Below are 18,954 nucleotides of genomic sequence, written 5' to 3'. Positions count from 1 at the left end.
CGATGTTTCTAACTCTCTATCCCTCTCCCTTCCTCTCTGTAAAAAATCAATAAAATATATTTTTTTAAAAATCCTAAAACCCCACCACATCTCAGGTCAATTGCTTCAGAAACCCTGGGGGTAGGCCCAGGTGTCAGGAGTTTTTACCAATGTCGCTGTCTGGCGTTCCTAATGAGAAGCCAAGGTTAAGAACCACTGTTAAGGAGAGTCTTCTGGTGACAACGTTTCTTGGGTTTTGTTTGAAAATATTTATTTAGAACTCATGTCGTCATTGTTGTTGTTAATTCTCACCTGAGGATATATTTTTCCATTGATTTTTAGAGAGTGTGGAAAGGGGGGCAGACAAAGAGAGAGAAACATCAATGTGAGGGAGACACCTCGACTGGTTGCATCCTGCACATGCCCCGACTGGGGCAGGGGATCGAACCTGCAACCGAGTTACGTGCCCTTGACCCTTCAGTCTGCGGGCCAACGCTCTAACCACTGAACAAGCCAGCTAGGGCTTGACCTCATTCTTGAGAGACGTTTTCACTGGGTATAGAATTCCAGCTGGCATTCCAGCACCTTGGAGATAGCACTCCGCTGCCTTCTAGCTTCCGTGGTTGCTATTGAGATCATCACCTGTCAGTCTGACTGCTGTGAGTTTTTTTTAACAGTTTTATTGCGATGTAATTTATTTTTTTTTCTGCGATGTAATTTATATACCATAAGATCCACCTATCTAAAGTGTACAGTTTAATGGTTTTAAGTACATTTAAAAGTTGTGCAACCATCATCACAATCCAATTTTAGAACATTTTTATCACCCCTTTAAAAATATAAAAAACCCGGTACCCAATTGCAGACACTCCCCATCTGCCACCCTCCAGCCCACAGCACAAATCTACTTTTGGTCTCTATAGATTTTCCTATTCTGGACATTTTATATTAATTAAATCTTACCATACATGGTCCTTTGTGACTGCCCTTCTTTCACATAGCATAATGTTTTTTTGACGTTCATCCATGTTGTATGGCTATTTTTTTGAAAATAATCTGGTTTTCCTTTCTGATTCTTTTAAGATTTTATCTTTGCTCGTTTTGCATTTTCACTATGATGTATCTATGTGTGAAAACATATGGAGTCTCTTGAATCTGTGATTGATGTCTGATTTCTATCTCAGTAATGTCCTTTTTAGCCACATCTAATCTGCTGTTTAACCCATCTTTTGGATTTTTAATTTTGGTTATTGTGTCTTTTATTTTAGAAGATCTGTTAGGTTTTCAAATCTGTTATGCCACTTAATATAATCCCTGGTCATAGTATCAAGTTTGTTATTTATTGAAGCCCTGTTAGTAAACATTTTAGTTTTATAACTTGTGCACAATGATATGCTACCGGAACTCTGAGTGTCTGTTTCTGCTCGTTTGCACTCCTGTTGCCTTGTTTCTCCTGCTGGCCCAGCTGGTGTATGACGGTCATGTTCCCTGCAGCCCTGAGGTCACCTGCACAAATCTGTATTAGGGTAGATATATTCTTTCGGTTGTTCTGGTCTTAGCCTTGGCCCTTCAAGGGCAGACACCCTTCATCCCAGTGGGTAAACTCCAGTCATTCAAACCTGGGTTCAGTCCCACGGTTCACTATCTATGTGACTCTGGACAAGACACCCCCCCTCTCTGGGCCTGTTTTTCCCTTTGTACAACAATAATCATGATGGTCCCTCCCTCATAGGGTTGCTGTGAGGATCTATATCAGTTATTGGTTGTTGATATGCAACAAATTATCCCCAAACTTAGCAGCTTAAAACAACAGTTTCTATGGATTAAGAATTTGGGAGCAGTTTCTTATGTCATTTGACTAAAGGTCTCTCATGAGGTTGCAGTTAAGATTTTAGCTGGGGCCTCAGTCATCCGAAAGCTTGATTGGGGCTGGAGGATGAACTTTCAAGAAAGCCCACTCATATGTCTGGCTGGTGCTGGTCAGTGCAGGATGCCTACGTCCCTTACCACATGTACCTCTCCATGGGGTGACTTGAGTGTCCTAGTCACATGGCAGCTGGCCTTCCCCAGAGCAGATCATATAGGCATCAAGGCAGAAACCACAGTCTATTTTATGGCCTAACATAGAAAGTCATACTTCATCATTTCACAGTCTCCTATTAGTGACATTGGTCAGCCCAGCTCAGGGTGGGAGGGGACTACACGGGGACATGGATACCAGGCCTCAAGGACCAAGGACAAGGCTGGCTATCACATGTCAAATGAGATAATGTATGTAAAGCATGTAAAACCATGCCTGGCATGTGGTATGTGCTCACAGTAAACATTAACCATTCCTAAGAAGTGTCCTGGCTTTGCCATAGGCATGTAGGATCTACACCAGGGGTGGGCGAACTTTTTGACTCGAGGGCCACAATGGGTTCTTAAACTGGACCGGAGGGCCGGAACAAAAGCATGGATGGAGTGTTTGTGTGAACTAATATAAATTCAAAGTAAACATCATTACATAAAAGGGTACGGTCTTTTATTTCAATAGTTTTATTCATTTCAAACGGGCCGAATCCGGCCCGCGGGCCGTAGTTTGCCCACGGCTGATCTACACAGTCACCACTTTCATTCAGTCATTCAGCAGCTGGGTGTCAGGCACTACTCTAGGAGCTGGGGACACAACTGCAAACAAAACATAGTATGAAACTAACACAAACAAACATCTAGAATGTTCTGCCAGGTGGTGCAGAGTGTTATGAACAACCACAAAGGCAGGGAAGGGGAGAGAATGATGAGAGGACGAAGGCTATAGGTCTTTCCCCATAAAGCTGGTGGCTCAGAATTTGACCTCTGATAAAGCCCTCCCACACCTGTGACCCCATCCTAGCCTCACAGGCAGGTAGAATTTATACCCATTTTACACCTGAGCGGGAGTCGCACACAGAAGGAGCGGAAATGAGCTCTGAGTCCCTCAGGAATCAGGATTTCTCCCACTACAGAGGTTCTCCAACTGGAATGCACAGCCATCACGGAGAGGCTGTTAGGAGGCGCGCTCACACACACACACACACACACACCCCATCCCACATCTGACTCACTAGGTCTGGGGAGAGTCCAAGGACCTGCATTTCTTTTTTATTTTTAAAAATGTATTTTTATTTATTTCAGAGAGGAAGGGAGAGAGAGATAGAAACATCAGTGACGAGAGAGAATCATTGATCAACTGTCTCCTGCTCACCCCGCACTGGGGATGATTGAGCCCCAAACCTGGCCATGTGCCCTGACCGGGAACTGAACCTTGACCTCCTAGTTTGTAATAGGTCGACTCTCAACCATTGAGCCACACCAGCCCAGCAAGTATCTGCATTTTTAAGCAAGCACCCCAGGGGGCACCCCAACCACATCTGAGAAACCCTGTTGTGTGGGCTTTGGTGAAGCAGGGCCAGGAAGGCCTGCTCTGACAAGTGCCAGAGGAGGCTCCAGGCCCAACCTCAAGGAAGGGAACAGACTGAGGCCCAGAGACACCGCTCAGCTCGACTCCAAGCACTGAGTTCTCAAGTAGGACAGACAGCGCCACCCTCCTTCTTCCTCCGGGCATAGATGTCTCTAATGTGACAGCAGGGACAACAGAGCAAAGAGGCAGAAAGAGACTGGGAGCCGTTCCTGCATCGGCCAGCCCTGAAACCACCCTCCTGTTGACGTCTTGCTTTGTGTGAAATACGTTTCCTTCTGCTTTAAGCTACTTTGACTCAGGGTTTCAGGTACTTGCAGCCAAAATTGACCCCAGGTGAGACCCATAGCCTCCAGAACAGTGGTTCTCAACCTTGGCTGCACATTAGAATCACCTGGGAATCTTTTTAAAATCCTAATTTCTGGGCCTCATCCTCCGGAAATTCCGTTTCTTTGTTATGGGGTGGGGCCACAACATTAGTAACAAAGAAACAGAATTTCCGGAGGATGAGGCCCAGAAACTAGGATTTTAAAAAGATCCCCAGGTGATTCTAATGTGCAGCCAAGGCTGAGAACCACTGCTCCAGAAGAAAGGGAGGGAGTGCAGAGGACTCGCTGTGGGGCTGGTTTGGGAAAACGGACGATAGACCAGAAGAAACGCCTGGGAGAAATAAAAGTATTCCAGAACTCCTTTATTAGGCACAAGGTAAAAATATATACTCGGAGCATCCAAAACCTATAGTGCTGATGTGGGGTTCTGGACCCCAAGTGTCCCCAGACCTGGACTTAGGACTTTCCAGGAGGCCAGGGGCAGACCCCACCTAATCCTGTCCCCCAACTCCAGTCAGCGGCTCAGGTCACAGCTGCTGAGGCGGACAGGCCTGGACCCTCATTCCCAACCACTCCTTGAGCTGGATGAGGACCCGCCTCACAGTTTGGACTCTTGATCTTCCAGCCCAGACCCTTGGCTCAGGCCTGGACAGAGGATCCTCTGACCAAGAGGACACAGCTGCTGGGGCGGAATTCGCAGCAGGGCCTGGGCTCTGGGCCTCAGGTGCAGGGGAGAGGCCTGAAGGCTTTGGCACAGGACGCTACCCTTTCTCAGAGGTGCAACGTACGAAGGCAGCTGGGTGGGTTGTGAAAGGGACTGTCCGGGACAGCAGTGGGGGGTGCCAGCACGAGTGGACGCCGCCACCTGCACTGGTTGTACCCAGCCCAGTGCAGACACTGGCCTGTGGGGATGGCAAAGGACTGACAGCCCTGTGAGCAGGAGTTCTGTCTCTTGTTCACAGCTGTGTTCTCAGCACCTGGAACAAGGCATACGGTGAGCTCCCAACAGGTGTGTGAACCACACAGGCGTGCCTGAAGCACCCTTCAACATGCCTCCTCTTTTCTCCCTCCTACAAGGCACTTAGGGTTTATCTCGGGTCAAAGAGGCAGGAGAGAGCTTGGGTACGTCCCAAACTCAATCCACAGTTCACAGCTGAGAGTCGGGTAGGGTAGTCCTAGCCATATAGGCCCACTTCCCTTTCTCCCTCCTCTGCCTCAACTTCCTCCAGCCCTGGCCCTTCGGGGACCACCTGGTCAGCCTCCCAGAGGTGGGCTCGGGATGGGACTGAGGGGGTCAGGTTCTCTCGCAGCCAGGGGTGCAGCAGGATCCCCGAGGCTGTGAGACGCTCAGCTGGCTCCCGGCGGAGCAGGCAGCGGACCAGGCAGCGGGCCGGGGCGGAGAGGCCCCGGGGCAGGGCGTAGGTCCCCCTGCGGATCTTGCCAAAAAGCAGGGCAGGCTCCGAGTCCTGGAAGGGGTAGTGGCCGGCCAGCATGGTGAAGAGCGCCACGCCCAGGCTCCAGACGTCCGCCGCCTTGCCCGAGTAGGATGCCCGCGAGCTGAGGATCTCGGGTCCCACATAGGCCGGGCACGCGTGCTTGTCCCACAGGGAGTCGTCCGGCCCAGTCAGCACGCAGGCGTCCTCCAGGTTCTCCAGCACCAGCTTGGTCCTGTGGCAGGGAGAGGGCAGCGGGTCAGCCCCTGCTGGAACCCCCACGCCCCCACCCCACCCGACTCAACGGTCTCAGGTTTCGGGCTCGATCCCCAGTAGGAGGCGTGCAGGAGGTAACCGATCAATGATTCTCTCTCATCATTGATGTTTCTATCTCTTTCCCTCTCCCTTCCTCTCTGAAATCAAATATATATATAATTTTTTTTTCTTTTTTTTTTTTCCTTAAGTAGAATCAGGATTTGAGTCCAGGTTTGTCTGACTCCACTGCCCTTCTCCTAGCAACACTACCAATAGTGTTTCTCAAGCTATTTCCTTGAAAAAAGAAAGAAGCACTTTCTCACCTCTGGGAGATCTGGGGGTGTTGTACCCACCCTTAAGTTCAAAATGATTTGAAGTTGTGCATTAGCTTAAAAATTTTACATTGCACTTCTTATTAAAGGCATTTTAAAATATTAAAATGGGTTTTGGGCTCGATCCCCAGTAGGGGGCGCGCAGGAGGCAGCCGAACAAGGATTCTACATTTTATACATTTTTAGTATAAACTGTAGAAGGAACTAGAAAATCACCCTTAGACAAACATCACAGTGTAACTGCTACACTCGCTACAGGGAAGGTAGATGGCTGCTAAAATTAGTGGGTGGAACTCTGAGGAGAACACACATAATTTCAAAGCGCCTCGAGGTACTTATTAATGACGAGGTATTACTCAAGGCGTTTGTTAATTACAAAGGGTAAAATGGGAACTTGGCAGACACCACCCTAACCAATGATCGATGTTAATATCAGCATCATGCACTTCCTGATATCATGCACTGAGAAGGACCTATCACTTTTTTTATCCTCACCTGAGGATATGCTTATTGATTTTACAGAGAAAAGAAGGAAGGGGGACAGGGGTGGGGGAGAGGAAGGGAGAGAGAGAAACATCGATCAGGGATCAAACCCGAAACCTAGGTTTTTGTGCCCTGACCAAAAATCGAACTCGTAACCTTTTGGTGTATGGGACGACGCTCCAGCCAACTGAACCACCCCGCCAGGGCTTCTGTGGTATTCATGCCAAAGATGTAGCACCTCAACTTAACCGCGAGAAAAACGCCAGCTGAACTCTAATGGAGGGGCGTGCTACACAACGACTGACTGGTTCTCTTCAAAAGTATCCAGGTCAAGAAAGAACAGAAAAGCCGGAGGATCCGTCAGCATGGAGGGCACGGAGGAGGCCTGACTGGCGAATGCAGGGTTGGGCCGGAATGGAATCCCGGACACAAGGGCATAGGGGGAAACGGGGGAAACCTGTGGTTTAGTTAGTAGTACGAAGCCAAGGTTAATGTTTTGGCTTTGGTAGTTATACTATGGTCAGGTAAGATATTTTAACTTCAGAAGAAATGGTGAAGAAAACATGGGACCTCTTTGAACTGTTTTTGCAACTTTTCTAAAAGTCTAAAAGTATTTGAATATAAAGTTTTTAAAAAATCCAATGGGGTCACTCTCCTCCCAAAAATATCTTGAAATGAAATCTGTGTTCTAATGGGTGTGCATGTGCATGTGCATGTGCACCTGTGGCTGGGTGAGCTGACACCCTGCATACTCCCAGGATCTGGGGTGGGGTCAGGGTGCCAGGTCCCTTTCTGTCCCCCTTCCAAAAATCACTGATTTTCAGTTTTAGAGGAAAAGGCTCCTGTGCGGGAAGCTCAGGGTGCATTTTGGCTGTGGCCCTGAGCTGTGTGTGACCTTGAAATCCTGGCGGCATCTTGACAATCCAGCCTTTCCCCTACCAATCGGGAAACGGAGGTCCGGAGACACTGGGCCACCCAGAGACGGCAAGCCACCCAGCCGGGCCTCCCACCTCTCATGCTCAGAGGGAGCTAGGGCCCTGGCTCGGGAGTCATGTCTGGGTTCAGATCCCAGCTTAGTATTTATTCAGCTGTCGGTCTTGGGCTACTGACCTCGCTGGGTCTCGGTTTCCTTGCCTGCCCTGTGGGGACAGTCACGGTGGCCACCTCCTGTTTACCAGGATCCAGGCCACGTCAGGCAGAGCAGCGATGCTCTTCATCACTGTCGCTACTATCACAAAGGCAGCGCTGCCCTGGCCGGTGTGACGCAGTGGATAGAGCATCGGCCCACAGACTGAGGAGTCCAGGGTTCAGTTCTGGTCAAGGGCCCTGGTTGAGGCGCGTGCGGGAGGCAGCCAGTTGACGTGTTTCTCTCACATCGATGTTCCTCTCTCTCAGTCTCTCCCCCTCCACTGTCTCTAAAAATTGATGGAAAAATATGCTCCGGTGAGGATTAACCACAAAGGCAGCGCTCCACCCCAAGGGGCTTCCCGCAGGACTGGGTCCCCTTCTCCCCTGGACCGGGCAGTGGTGCTGTGCAGGCTTCTCCACAGTCTGTGTTGGCTACTTGGCCTTCCTGAGCCTTGGTTTCCCGTTAGGGCCCACCTCCTGGGCGCCTCCTCTGCTGCCACACTCACCTCTCACAGTCGGTGAAGACAAAGCGTCGCAGCTTGAGGTCTCGCAGGACCAGACCGTGCTGGTGACAGTGCGCCACGGCGGCGGCCATCTGGCAAAAGAGCCTGGCGGCCTCGGGCTCGGGCAGGCGGCGGCGGCGGCGCACCAGGCTGTGCATGTCCCCACGGGGCCGCGGGAAGAGGGCGTAAAGGTGGTGTGCGCCCGCCAGGACCTCCGCGGGCCGCGCCACGTGCTTGTGGGCAGGCAGCCGCGAGTAGGGCTCTAGCACCTTCAGGCTCTCGCAGACTGGGTACACCTGTGGGCGGAGCATGGCATGAGCACAGGGGGGACCGCGTGGAGCCCAGGCTGACCTTGGAAACAGTCACCTGTCCCTTACATACTAGTGGGTGCCAGGCAGTGTACCAAGCGCTCCTGCAGCAAGACACTCAACCCTGAGAAAGCCAAGAGGCCACACAGCCAAGTGTTCTTAACTGCCACCTTATATGTTCTTAAACCTAAGAGAACTGAAAAAATAACAGAGCCCAGCCAGTGTTGCTCAGTGGTTGAGCGTCAGCCTATGAACCAGGAGGTCATGGTTCGATTCCTGGCAATGGCACATGCCCAGGTTGCAGGTTTAATCCCCATGCAGGAGACATGCAGGAGGCAGTCGATCAGTGATTCTCTCTCATCATTGATGTTTCTCTCTCCTTCTCCCTTCCTCTCCGAAATCAATAAAAAATATTTTTTTAACAAGAAAAGCAAAAGAATAGGTAACCCAAACAAAAATAAGCCAGAAAGCAGGGGAATCCAAAAGAGCAGATGATGGAGAAGTAGCTTTATGCCCATTATCATCGTCCTCAGAGCTTCCATTCTCTAGAATTCACACCGCCCACCCTTTCTTGCATTCCTACCTGTGCCAGCCACTGGGCATCTAACTTGACTCACAGCCATGGTCCCTGCCCTCCTGGTGCCCATCCAATACAGGATGCAGTAAATAGGCCCCAGAGCGACATATTTATGCACACTAAGCAATCAACGCAATTCTGGTAAGTGTTGCAAAGGAACCAAGAAAGGTGCTCGGAGCAGAACCGCCATCTTCCAGTAATTCGCCAAAATGACTAACACAAAGGGAAAGAGGAGAGGCACCCACTATATGTTCTCTAGGCCTTTTAGAAAACATGGGGTTGTTCCTTTGGCCACATACATGCGAATCTATTGATATTGTGGACATCAAGGGAATGGGCACTGTTCAAAAAGGAACACCCCACAAATGTCACCATGGCAAAACTGGAAGAGTCTACAGGGTCACCCAGCATGCAATGGGCATTGTTGTGAACAAGCAAGTTAAGGGCAAGGTTCTTTTTTTTTTTTAAATATATTTTCATTGATTTTTTACAGAGAGGAAGGGGAAGGGATAGAGAGTTAGAAACATCCATGAGCGAGAAACATCGATCAGCTGCCTCCTGCACACCCCCTACTGGGGATGTGCCCACAACCAAGGTACATGCCCTTGACCGGAATCGAACCTGCGACCCTTCAGTCCGCCGGCTGACGCTCCCTCCACTGAGCCAAACCGGTTAGGGCTAGGGCAAGATTCTTGCCAAGAGAATTAATGTACGTATTGAGCATATTAAGCACTCTAAGAGCCAAGATAGCTTCCTGAAACATGTGAAGGGAAATGACCAGAAAATGAAGGAAGCCAAAGAGAAAGGTACCTGGGTTCACCTGAAGCGTCAGCCTGCTCCACCCAGAGAAGAACAATTTGTGAGAACAAATGGAAGGAGCCTGAGCTGCTGGAACCCATTCCCTATGAAATCATGGCATGATAAGTGGGGAAAAAATAAAAAAGACTTCTGTGCTGATAAAAAAAAAAAAAAGAAAAGAAAAAAAGAAAGGTGCTGGGATACAGAATAACTTAGAAGGGGGCACCTCTATTAGAAAGTGTGGGCCGAAACCGGTTTGGCTCAGTGGATAGAGCGTCGGCCTGCGGACTGAGAGGTCCCGGGTTCGATTCCGGTCAAGGGCATGTGCCTGGGTTGCGGGCACATCCCCAGTGGGAGATGTGCAGGAGGCAGCTGATCGATGTTTCTCTCTCATCGATGTTTCTAACTTTCTATCTCTCTCCCTTCCTCTCTGTGAAAAATCAATAAAATATATTAAAAAAAAAAAGTGTGGTCCTAAATGGACTCTGAGGAAGTGGCCTGAATGATTCAGAAATGCCCATGGGATATGTTTTCCAGATTTGGGGGGGGCGGGGGGAGGGGGGGGAGGGGAGGGGAGTCCAGACAGTGCAAAGGCCCTGAGGCAAAAATGAGCTAGATCAGCTCTAGGAACACAACCAAAGGTCAGGGCGGCTGGGATCGGATAGGGTGGGGAGGAAGGGGAGGGGGAGGGAAGCATGTGGTGAGAGCAGCTCAGCTTGTTGGCTTTAAGGACATGATATGGAAGCCTCCGACGTTCAGAGAAGAAGGTGACTTGTTGGAAGTCATACAGCCGGTCAGCGGCCAAGCTGGTGTACTCCCTTTGGTTCGCCTGACTTTAATCCCTTTGCATGTTATTTTAACTATGCCACACAGAAAGTAAAAGTAAAGTACACACATATTTAATCCACCAGGAATAAAATGCAAGCATATGCCTTAAAAAATAAAGTTGAGGGGCATGGAGGAAATAACCCACAGAGACTTTTTTTAAAAGTTGGGGGGAGCACATCCCTGCCTCTGTGCATTTGCACTTGCCTTTCCGCCGCCAGATGCTCTTCCCTAAAGCTGCTCATGGGGCCGGCTACCCCTGGGGCCAGCTCCCCCAACCCACACAAGTCACTACTCAGATGTCACCTCCTCAAAGAGGTCTTCCCAGACTTCCCTACCTAAAATCACCTGCACCTGCTACCCTCCCGGTTCCCCTCCCTGCCAGCTCCATAGCACCTAGGGTCACCTGACATACATTACTCGCATTTCCTTGTTCACTGTCCAAGCCCCTCACTAGAACCTCCGCTGGATGGAACCTCAGCAGAACTTGGTCTGTTTTTGAACTACAGCATGGTGCTCGCAGGTGCTCACTGGTTTGTTCAATTAATGAATTAGACCACAATCTACAAAGGCAGGTTGTTGGTCTTTCTACAATCTACACCCTGACCAAACGACCCTAAGCATGTGGGATTGACAGGATACAGTCAATGACAGGTCAGCCCTCACAGTTCCTGCTGCTGTGGGGACAAGCAATCCCTGCAGACTCCCCTAGATGTTTCTAAATAATTGGGGCCATATGAAAGCGCGCGGCTCTGGTTCCAGCTCGCTTTAGTCACTCCCCTCAGCATGGGCTTCCTCCCCAGTGGGAACAGGAAAGAACCCAGAGTTCAGGGGCCCCTTAGAGTATCTGGGGCGGAGCACCAGGGAGCGGCACCAGGCAGCTCAGAGCCCTGATAAAGCTGATGATGGACCACTTGTCCAGATCTGTCCCCCTGTCCACTGCACCCCCATCAGCAGGAGCTGGAGCCAGGTGCTGCTGCTGCTCCCAGTTGGAGGCTTAGGTCCTTTTGCTTCTTGTTCATTCCCAAGGGGACCCAGGCCCCCTTCTCCCCCTCCCTTATGTGCCTGGGTCTCCCCTATCTTCCATACCCCTGCCCACCGGGAGCAAATCTGCTCTGCTTGTGTCCGAACCACTTGTCCCAGCATGGGCTCTGGGCTCAGCCTGACAGGGCCCAATCTCAGCTCTGACACCTCCTGGCTCTGGGATGTGGCAAGTAACCGCATCCTTTTGAGCCCCGGTGTCCTTTATCTATAAATGGGCCCAATAACAGTACCTACCTCATAGACTGTGTGAAGATTAGAAGAAATTACGCACACTAAGCAATCAACACAGCCCTGGTGCACAGTAAACACCCATTTTAGACTTCCTCATCTCTCTTTGGGCTGTGACCTGCCAATGTCTTGTGTGGGCCTGACCCTCGTGGGGCCTTGGTCCTGCCTGGTTCCTGATTTCGGCCTAGAACCCTGGACCTTGCCCTAGGAAGCCAGGCCCAATGTTATGTGGATGCATGCATGACCCTTCTCCTCTCTTGACCTCAGTCTGTATCTGTAAAATGGCCATAGGTTAGGTCCCATGGCCTCCAGGATCCCAGGAGTTCTGATGCCTACTCTATTTCATCCTTCTCTTGTGCAAATGTCTTCCATGGCTTCCCACAGGAGGTCCTTTCTAGTGCAGTCATGCCCAGTGGCTGCCAGCCCCTATCTCCTGCCCCTGGCTGCACACCCTCTCCACTCGGCCATGGTGAAGTCCTGTTAACTCCCGGAAGCGCCATGCTCTCCCTCCTCTAGGCCTCTCTGTACAGCTGTTTCCCTGCCCGGATCTCCCTTTTCCTGCTTCTCCCTAGCTAACTCCTCGGTCTTTTCTGACACCCCTTTGTGTGGGGCGCGGCCAGAGTGTTTTGAACAGGTTCAAGCCTTGGACTACTGAGAGGGCACAGTCCTCTCATGGCCACGTGCAAGTCCCAGCGTGGAGGGCAGAGCCCTCCCAGCACAATTAGCCAACAGCTATAGCTGTGAGCTTGAACCTGTGATCCGGACGCGTGGCCCCACGTGCCTGAGTGATAGAGCTCAGGTGCATGTAGTGGAGTGGGAGTGAAACCCACAAGAATGTTGTAAACATCTTGGTCACGCCCTTACTCTGCCTTGTGGCATCTGCTATAAAATAAAGACACGGCTTGTGGGCGCCGGCGCTGTCCATCAGAGGGGCAGCGTCCCACCGAGACCCAGCTTTCATTCTCTGGTCTGTCTTTTCTAAGCCTTTCACCACCCCCACTCAGGGTCACTGAACCAGGCTGAGCTGGCATGGCACATAAGGCGCCCTGGGGCTGAGTATGCCATGGCCGTGCCGGCTCCCCACACCCTTGAATACATTAGAGGCTTTTCCCCTCTGCTGTCATGGTCAGTAAGCTCCACCCCTGCAACCTGTATCCATTATGGGGACCTAAGCTATGAATTCCCCAGGGCTGGGACCATCTGGTTTACTTCTCTGGTCACAGTCCAGCCTGGGGCTTGACAGAGAGTTGGGGGGCTCACTAGCTGCTCCCAATAAACACAGGACGAAATGCATACACGGATCCCTCAGGCCTGACAATCCTCTGCAGCCAAGGCTCTTTCCAGGCCCCTGTGATGCTGGAGGAGGGCCCCTAGGGGCACTTACCTGGCAGGTGTATTCGGTGCCTGTGGGGCAGTGCAGGGCCCGGTAGGCCCGGCCACCCTCCTCCGGTTCCAGGAGGACATAGGGCCCAAGCCGGGAGGCAGTGGTCACAGCAGGGGCACGGACTGGAGCAGGGGGTGGGCTCAGGGGCAGAGGGCAGGGGGGCAGCCTGGGCTGAGGTCCACTTCGAGCTTGCTTCTGGGAGGGACACTCCGTGTCTAGGTCATCATCCAACTTCAACTGCTTCTTCCTGGAGGGACTACCCGTAGGAGCTGCCAGAGGAGTGGCTCGCATCTAGAAAGAAGGAGAGAAAGGCACCAAAGTGAGGCTGCCTGGGGGCTCCTCTCTCCCCCTGATGGGAGGGCACACTGGCACAACTCACACAGAGGGTGACTTGGCAGTGTGCACTACACTGACAACAGCATGCACCCTTGACTGGGTGCCTCACTTCTGGGATTTATCCTCCAATTAAAATACCCCAAAATTAGCCTTAGCTGGTTTGGCTCAGTGGATAGAGCACCGGCCTGCAGACTGAAGGGTCCCAGGTTTGAACTCCAGTCAAGGGCACATGCCTGGGTTGTGGGCTCAGTCCCCAGTGTAGGGTGTGCAGGAGGCAGCCAATCAATGATTCTCTCTCATTTTTGATATTTGTATCTCTCTCACCCTCTCTCTTCCTCTCTGAAATCAATAAAAATATATTTTTAAAAATACCCCCAAATTAAATATGTAAATTAATCAGAGCCTTGTTCTAAGAGCAAAAGGCAGAAAACACCCCCAAATGTCCAGTAGTAGGGGGCTGGTTAAAACATCATGACACAGCCATAGCGAAATACTATACCATTCTGAAAAGGGACCAGGAAACTCTCCATACTAAGGTAATGATACAAGTACAAGGCTATTCCTGTAGCCCATGTAATAGAGACAATCATTAGGGTCCTGATTACATAAATTATATGTCATCGATACACGGAACAATTGTACCCATTTAAACGATTGAGGCAACTCTTTATTGCTAATTGAAAAGGTCTCCTAAGTGATTTATTAAGTGAAACACAAAAGCAAAGTGGAAAGATGGATTTGGTAGTTAATGAGAGGAAGAAAGAGAGACTTTGCATGGCATCTATTGAGTATTAGAGGGTAGGCAGCTGGTACCCATGAGAAGGAGAAAGGGGTGGGAGGCATGGGGAGGAGGGAGGAAGAATGATGAATGGATGAGGTAGGTACGTATGACTGAATACTCTGGAATGGATATACTGTCACGTGAGCAAAGCGAGCTGCCGAACAATACACCTAAGATGACCTCATTTATGTAAAAACCTAGCAGCATATACTACGATGTCTCTCCATGTTTACACAGCGATAGCGGTGGAAATGCACAGGGAAAAGTCTGGAAGGACCCAGGTTTAACTGGCTGCACAGCAGCTCTTGGCCTCCTGGGAAACTTCTAGAAGAGGAAGGGATTTGGTCAGGAGGCAAGTGAATTTTTTATTTCAATATTTTAAAATAAACATTCTATGTTCATTTATTGCTTGAGTATTTCAGAACTGATGAGTGGATTTCTTTTTTTTCAATTGTGAACTTTATGACTGCCTGATGGCCCGAGGGCTACCAGAATCACAGCGTCCACACACAGAGCTCACCCGCTGTCAGCTCAGTTGCATCATGAGGTGAGAAGTGAGACAGGGCGGGGAGGTCTCTCACAGGCCCCAAGAGTTCATTCATTTGAAGGCAGAGGAAGTCACCAGCCTTGCAGCTGTGTTGCTGTGTGCGGGGGGTGGAGGAACAGGCAATGGCATGTCAGGCAGATAGGTTCTCTCTAGAACCCATCTCCCCACCCACTCAGAGTCCAGATGTGGGACAAGGAGGCCCAGGTATAAGGTGTGAGCGGGAGAGAGACTTCGGCCTGATTAAAGACCTTCCCAACAGTTTGAGGCACGATTCATGGGGAAACATCACTCAGAGTCAATTCTCGGACTGACACCCACCCTCCAATCATGCTACTCGCTGGTGCATGGGCCGCCTTGGGAGGGAGGGAGGGAGGGAGGGAGCCCCCACCTTGAGTAAAAGGCCGTAATCCTGTCTTGGTAAGAATGCAGCTGGGGGTGGCACTCATCAAATATTCCCCGACCCTTCCCGGCTGGGTAGCCCTGGGCAAGGTCTTCAACCTTCCTGCACCTCAGTTGCCTCACAGACTGCAAGGCTCATAGGATTTTTGTGGGAAGAAATTAAAACACAAATAGGGTAGTATGGCCCTGTTACACAATAGGTATCAGGAAGTAGTCACTACAGTATTATTATTATTATTATTATTACTATTATTCATAGATGAAGATGGCTTAAGTACTACCTTGGGGGCCTCAGAAATCTCCCTAGGGATGAGGCTAGGACGACACTCCTTACTTCACAGGTTTTTCTGAGTCAAGCAAGGGGATCCCTGGCTGTGTAGATGCTTGTGCCTGGGACTCAGAGACACAGGGAGTGTTCTCCGGGGGCTGTATCAGCACCCCAGGCTTATTGGGCCCTATCCATGCCTCAGAGCCCCGTGGGGCGGTATCTGAGTCTATAGACGAACAAGGGAATTGGCAGGCAACACTGAGGGACCTCCACTGTAGGGTGGGGCAGCACCTAATCCCTGACAGCCCGGGAGGGGGAAAAGGGCAGGTCACACCAAACACACACTTAAACATCAGGGCAGACAGGTGTGCCCGTGCCCCTCAAAAACACACTTTGTCCGAGCCAGCCAGCCCAGACACACATCCACAGCAGAGAGGGGCACACACAGCCTTAGGTGACACAGTCTCCCTCCACGGGCAAGCGCGCACCTACACTCACACAGAGCTCTCCCACCGATCGCATTCACGTCCGCACGACGGATACCAACAAGCCACACACAGTCCGACATCCCCGCCCCGGCCCTCCCACCCCCAGGTCTGGCTGGAGGCATCCCAGCCCCGGTCCTCCCACCCCCAGGTCTGGCTGGAGGCATCCCAGCCCCGGTCCTCCCACCCCCAGGTCTGGCTGGAGGCAGGCCCTGGCCTCGCCCAGCCGGAGCCAGGCTCCTCCCTTGGGAGCGGAAGCGGAGGCTCGGGTGTCCCGGGACAGAAGGTTCATCGGCAACCGAGAGGCCGCGCGGAGACCTGGAAGGGATGAGGCCAAGGGAAGGAGGCTGGGCCCCAGGGTTGGGGGAAGGGGCGCACCTCGCCTCCCCCTCCCAGCCTGTAGGTACAATGCACACCTTCTGCAGGAGCAAAGCACACGCGAGCACATGCAGCGTGTGAACCCGGAGCCGCACCGGAGACCTGTGGCGGCCGCCCCGCACCCACCCGGGTCCCGGTCCGCGCGCGGCATCCGCGCTCCCACGGGCCCTCCACAGGTCCCCTGCCCCCGAGGCGCCCAGCCCTGCCCAGCCGCGTCCCCCGCACAGCCAGCACCTGCCACCAGGTGCTCGGCCATCCTCGCAGCTCGCACCGTCCATGGAGACACAGAGCCCCGAGACACATCCCCACGCAGACCCCACAGACACCCCCACAGTGACAGACCCTGCACACAGTCGTCCGGTCCCCCAAGGCCCCCCACAGTCCTTTACACACGACCGCCTGCACCGAACCACACGGCTCTCACGCCCCACATCACCCAACACACACAGCCCACACCTCTCGGGGCGCCACCCCGACAGCTCAGTGCCCGGCCCCCTCCGCCCCGGGACACAGTTGACACCGGGCGACCCCAAGCCCGGCGGGGCCGCGTTACCGGAGACCCGGCGGGAACACACGGCCCAGGTCGGCCCCCACCTCCGACGGCGGGTTTGTTAAACGGGGTGTGTGTGTGTGTGTGTTCGTGTGTGTGTGTGTAGGGGTTCGCGCGCGTGGGGGTGCGCGCGTGGGGGTGCTCGTGCGCGCGTGTGTGTAACATGCGGCGGCCCGGAGGCTCCCGGGCCGCCCTCCAACCGGTGGCCCCTCCAACCTGTGGCCCCTCCAACCTACCCGCCCCTGGCCCTCCGCCGGTACCTTGTCCTCGTGCAGCACAGGAGCCCGAGCTCAGAGTCTCTGAGCTCCGCTGCGGCCGAGCTCGGGGTCCGTGGGAGCTCTGGCCTCGACCCCCCACGGCCTCACGGGTGCGGAGCCGCCGCCGCTTCCGACGCAAGTTTCTCGGGGACACGGGGCGCCCAGGCTCCGGCTCTGGCCCGGGTGATGCAAACCTGAGCTAATCAGCCGCCGCCTGATGCGCTCCGGCCCGGTATTGCACCATCCCCGGCGCTCCGCCCCTCGGGGTCGTGCCCGAGCGCGCCCCGCCCCGGCCACACCCTCACCCGCCAGGGCACCTCGCCTCTCGGGCCCTCTAGGGGTGTCTCGCCGCCAGCCCTTTCCCTTCCCGCCCCGCGCCCCAAGTTTGAGTGTAGACACCAGCCACGGATTCTCCCTATCATCTGGGAAAACGCATTCTGCTTTTCTGAGCCTCAGTTTCCCCCTCTGTGAAATGGGAGAAAATGTCTTTCCTTCTCAGGATGGTGCTGAGGAGAAAAAGAGCAAACCGTGATAGTGTCCCGGGCGCTTCCCGTTAACAGGCACGTTCCCACCGTTGCATTCTTAAACCTTTGGAGAACCCGTGGCAGCAGGCAGCTCGAGTATTCCCACTTGTACTAAGGTGCAGCTCGAGGCTCAGCTGTGGGAAAGCAGCCCAGGAACTTGCAAAAACCAGACTTACAGGAGCTGATTCGGGCTCAGAAGGGCCAGTGTAGTGCCCTGGGGAGGCCTGCTGTTGGGTGGGCTTCGCAGCATTCATTTGCTAAGAGCAGTGCAGCCCAGTGGTTAAGAGCAAGCACCCTAAAACCAGCCTGCCTAAGAGTGCGCCTCACCTCTGCCCAGACCCACTGTGCTGCATCCGGAAAGCGCTTTAAAACCCTGCTGCAGCCTTGGGAGCTGTGGCTCCATTGGTTGGCTGGGCGTGGCCCCGTGCATTTTAAGATTACCAGTTAGATTCCCAATCAGGGCACAGGCCTTGGTTGCACGCTCTATCGCCCCTAGGGGGCGTGCAGGAGGCAGCCAATCCATGTTTCTCTCTCTCTCTCTCTCTCTCTCTCTCTCTCTCTCTCTCTCTCTCTCTCCCCCCCCCCCCGTGTGTGTGTGTGTGTGTGTGTGTGTGTGTGTGTGTGTGTCTGTTTCAATTTCCTATTCTTTGAAATGGGCTTATAAATAGCACAGCACTCACTTTGCAGGATTGTTGCTTGAATTAAATTAATACATGTGAAATGCTTAGAAGAGTGGATGGTACATTGTAGGTGCTCAATAGAAAGATGCTTAATAGAAAGAGTGGACACAGTGGAGGCTCAGAGAGGAGAAGGCAGCTGTAAGAGGACTTGCACCCCAGGCCTGGCAGGCCCAGGGGAAGCATTGCTGTGCACCCCCAGCATCGGGCACCCAGCACCTTTCCGGGGAAATCCTGTTTGGGTCTTGATGTGGAATAAACCAGTATCAAAAATAACTCCTCAGGCAGAGGCTGAATGTGAGGTGAAGGGAGTCGCCTTTGTTTCCCTGGTTCCAGAACCCCCGGGACCAGCTCACCTGTGTCTCAGAGCTCTCGGGGCACAGCAGGGGAGTCTGGGATTTCATTTAACCCTGGAGACTCCGCTGCCTGGGAGGGATAAATGAATTCATTTTCTACACCAGGACACTCAGGCTCAGGTTGGAAGGACCCAGAGCTTCAAGGGGCAACGAAAGAAAGGGGTTGTTTGCCTGCTGAGCGCATCTATGAAGCCAGCACTCTGCTGGGTTTATTCACACATTCCTAGCTTTGTTTCCTGCTGTGTCATGTTCTGAATGCAGAGGACTTATTGGTGACAAGACTGACCTACCCGTGTCCTCACAGATTCTATAAACTAGTGGAGAGACAGACCATAAAATCAACAAACTAAG

The 18,954-nt window shown here is 52.4% G+C and overlaps 1 protein-coding gene and 1 pseudogene across 3 annotated transcripts; one reads left to right on the top strand and one right to left on the bottom strand.

The window, feature by feature from the left end:
- Window positions 1–4,081: 4,081 nt before the first annotated feature.
- TRIB3 (tribbles pseudokinase 3) lies at window positions 4,082–17,276 on the bottom strand. 3 transcript variants are annotated; one of them, XM_036323064.1, is made up of 5 exons: window positions 17,050–17,276; window positions 14,683–14,803; window positions 13,046–13,336; window positions 7,885–8,177; window positions 4,082–5,415 (listed from the first exon to the last, which is right to left on the bottom strand). In XM_036323064.1, exons 3-5 carry the CDS (start codon window positions 13,334–13,336, stop codon window positions 4,923–4,925), a joined length of 1,077 nt encoding a protein of 358 aa, XP_036178957.1. In that variant the 5' UTR covers window positions 14,683–14,803; window positions 17,050–17,276; the 3' UTR covers window positions 4,082–4,922. The 3 variants fall into 3 exon arrangements, with proteins under 3 accessions (XP_036178957.1, XP_036178959.1, XP_036178958.1); XM_036323066.1 differs by lacking the exon at window positions 17,050–17,276 and adding an exon at window positions 15,098–15,937; XM_036323065.1 differs by lacking the exon at window positions 14,683–14,803.
- LOC118663436 lies at window positions 8,950–9,724 on the top strand (annotated as a pseudogene).
- Window positions 17,277–18,954: the final 1,678 nt, after the last annotated feature.

This window comes from Myotis myotis, unplaced genomic scaffold, assembly GCF_014108235.1.
Source record: "Myotis myotis isolate mMyoMyo1 unplaced genomic scaffold, mMyoMyo1.p scaffold_m19_p_9, whole genome shotgun sequence".
NCBI lineage: Eukaryota > Metazoa > Chordata > Mammalia > Chiroptera > Vespertilionidae > Myotis > Myotis myotis.
This window is presented reverse-complemented; position numbering and strand designations above follow the sequence as displayed.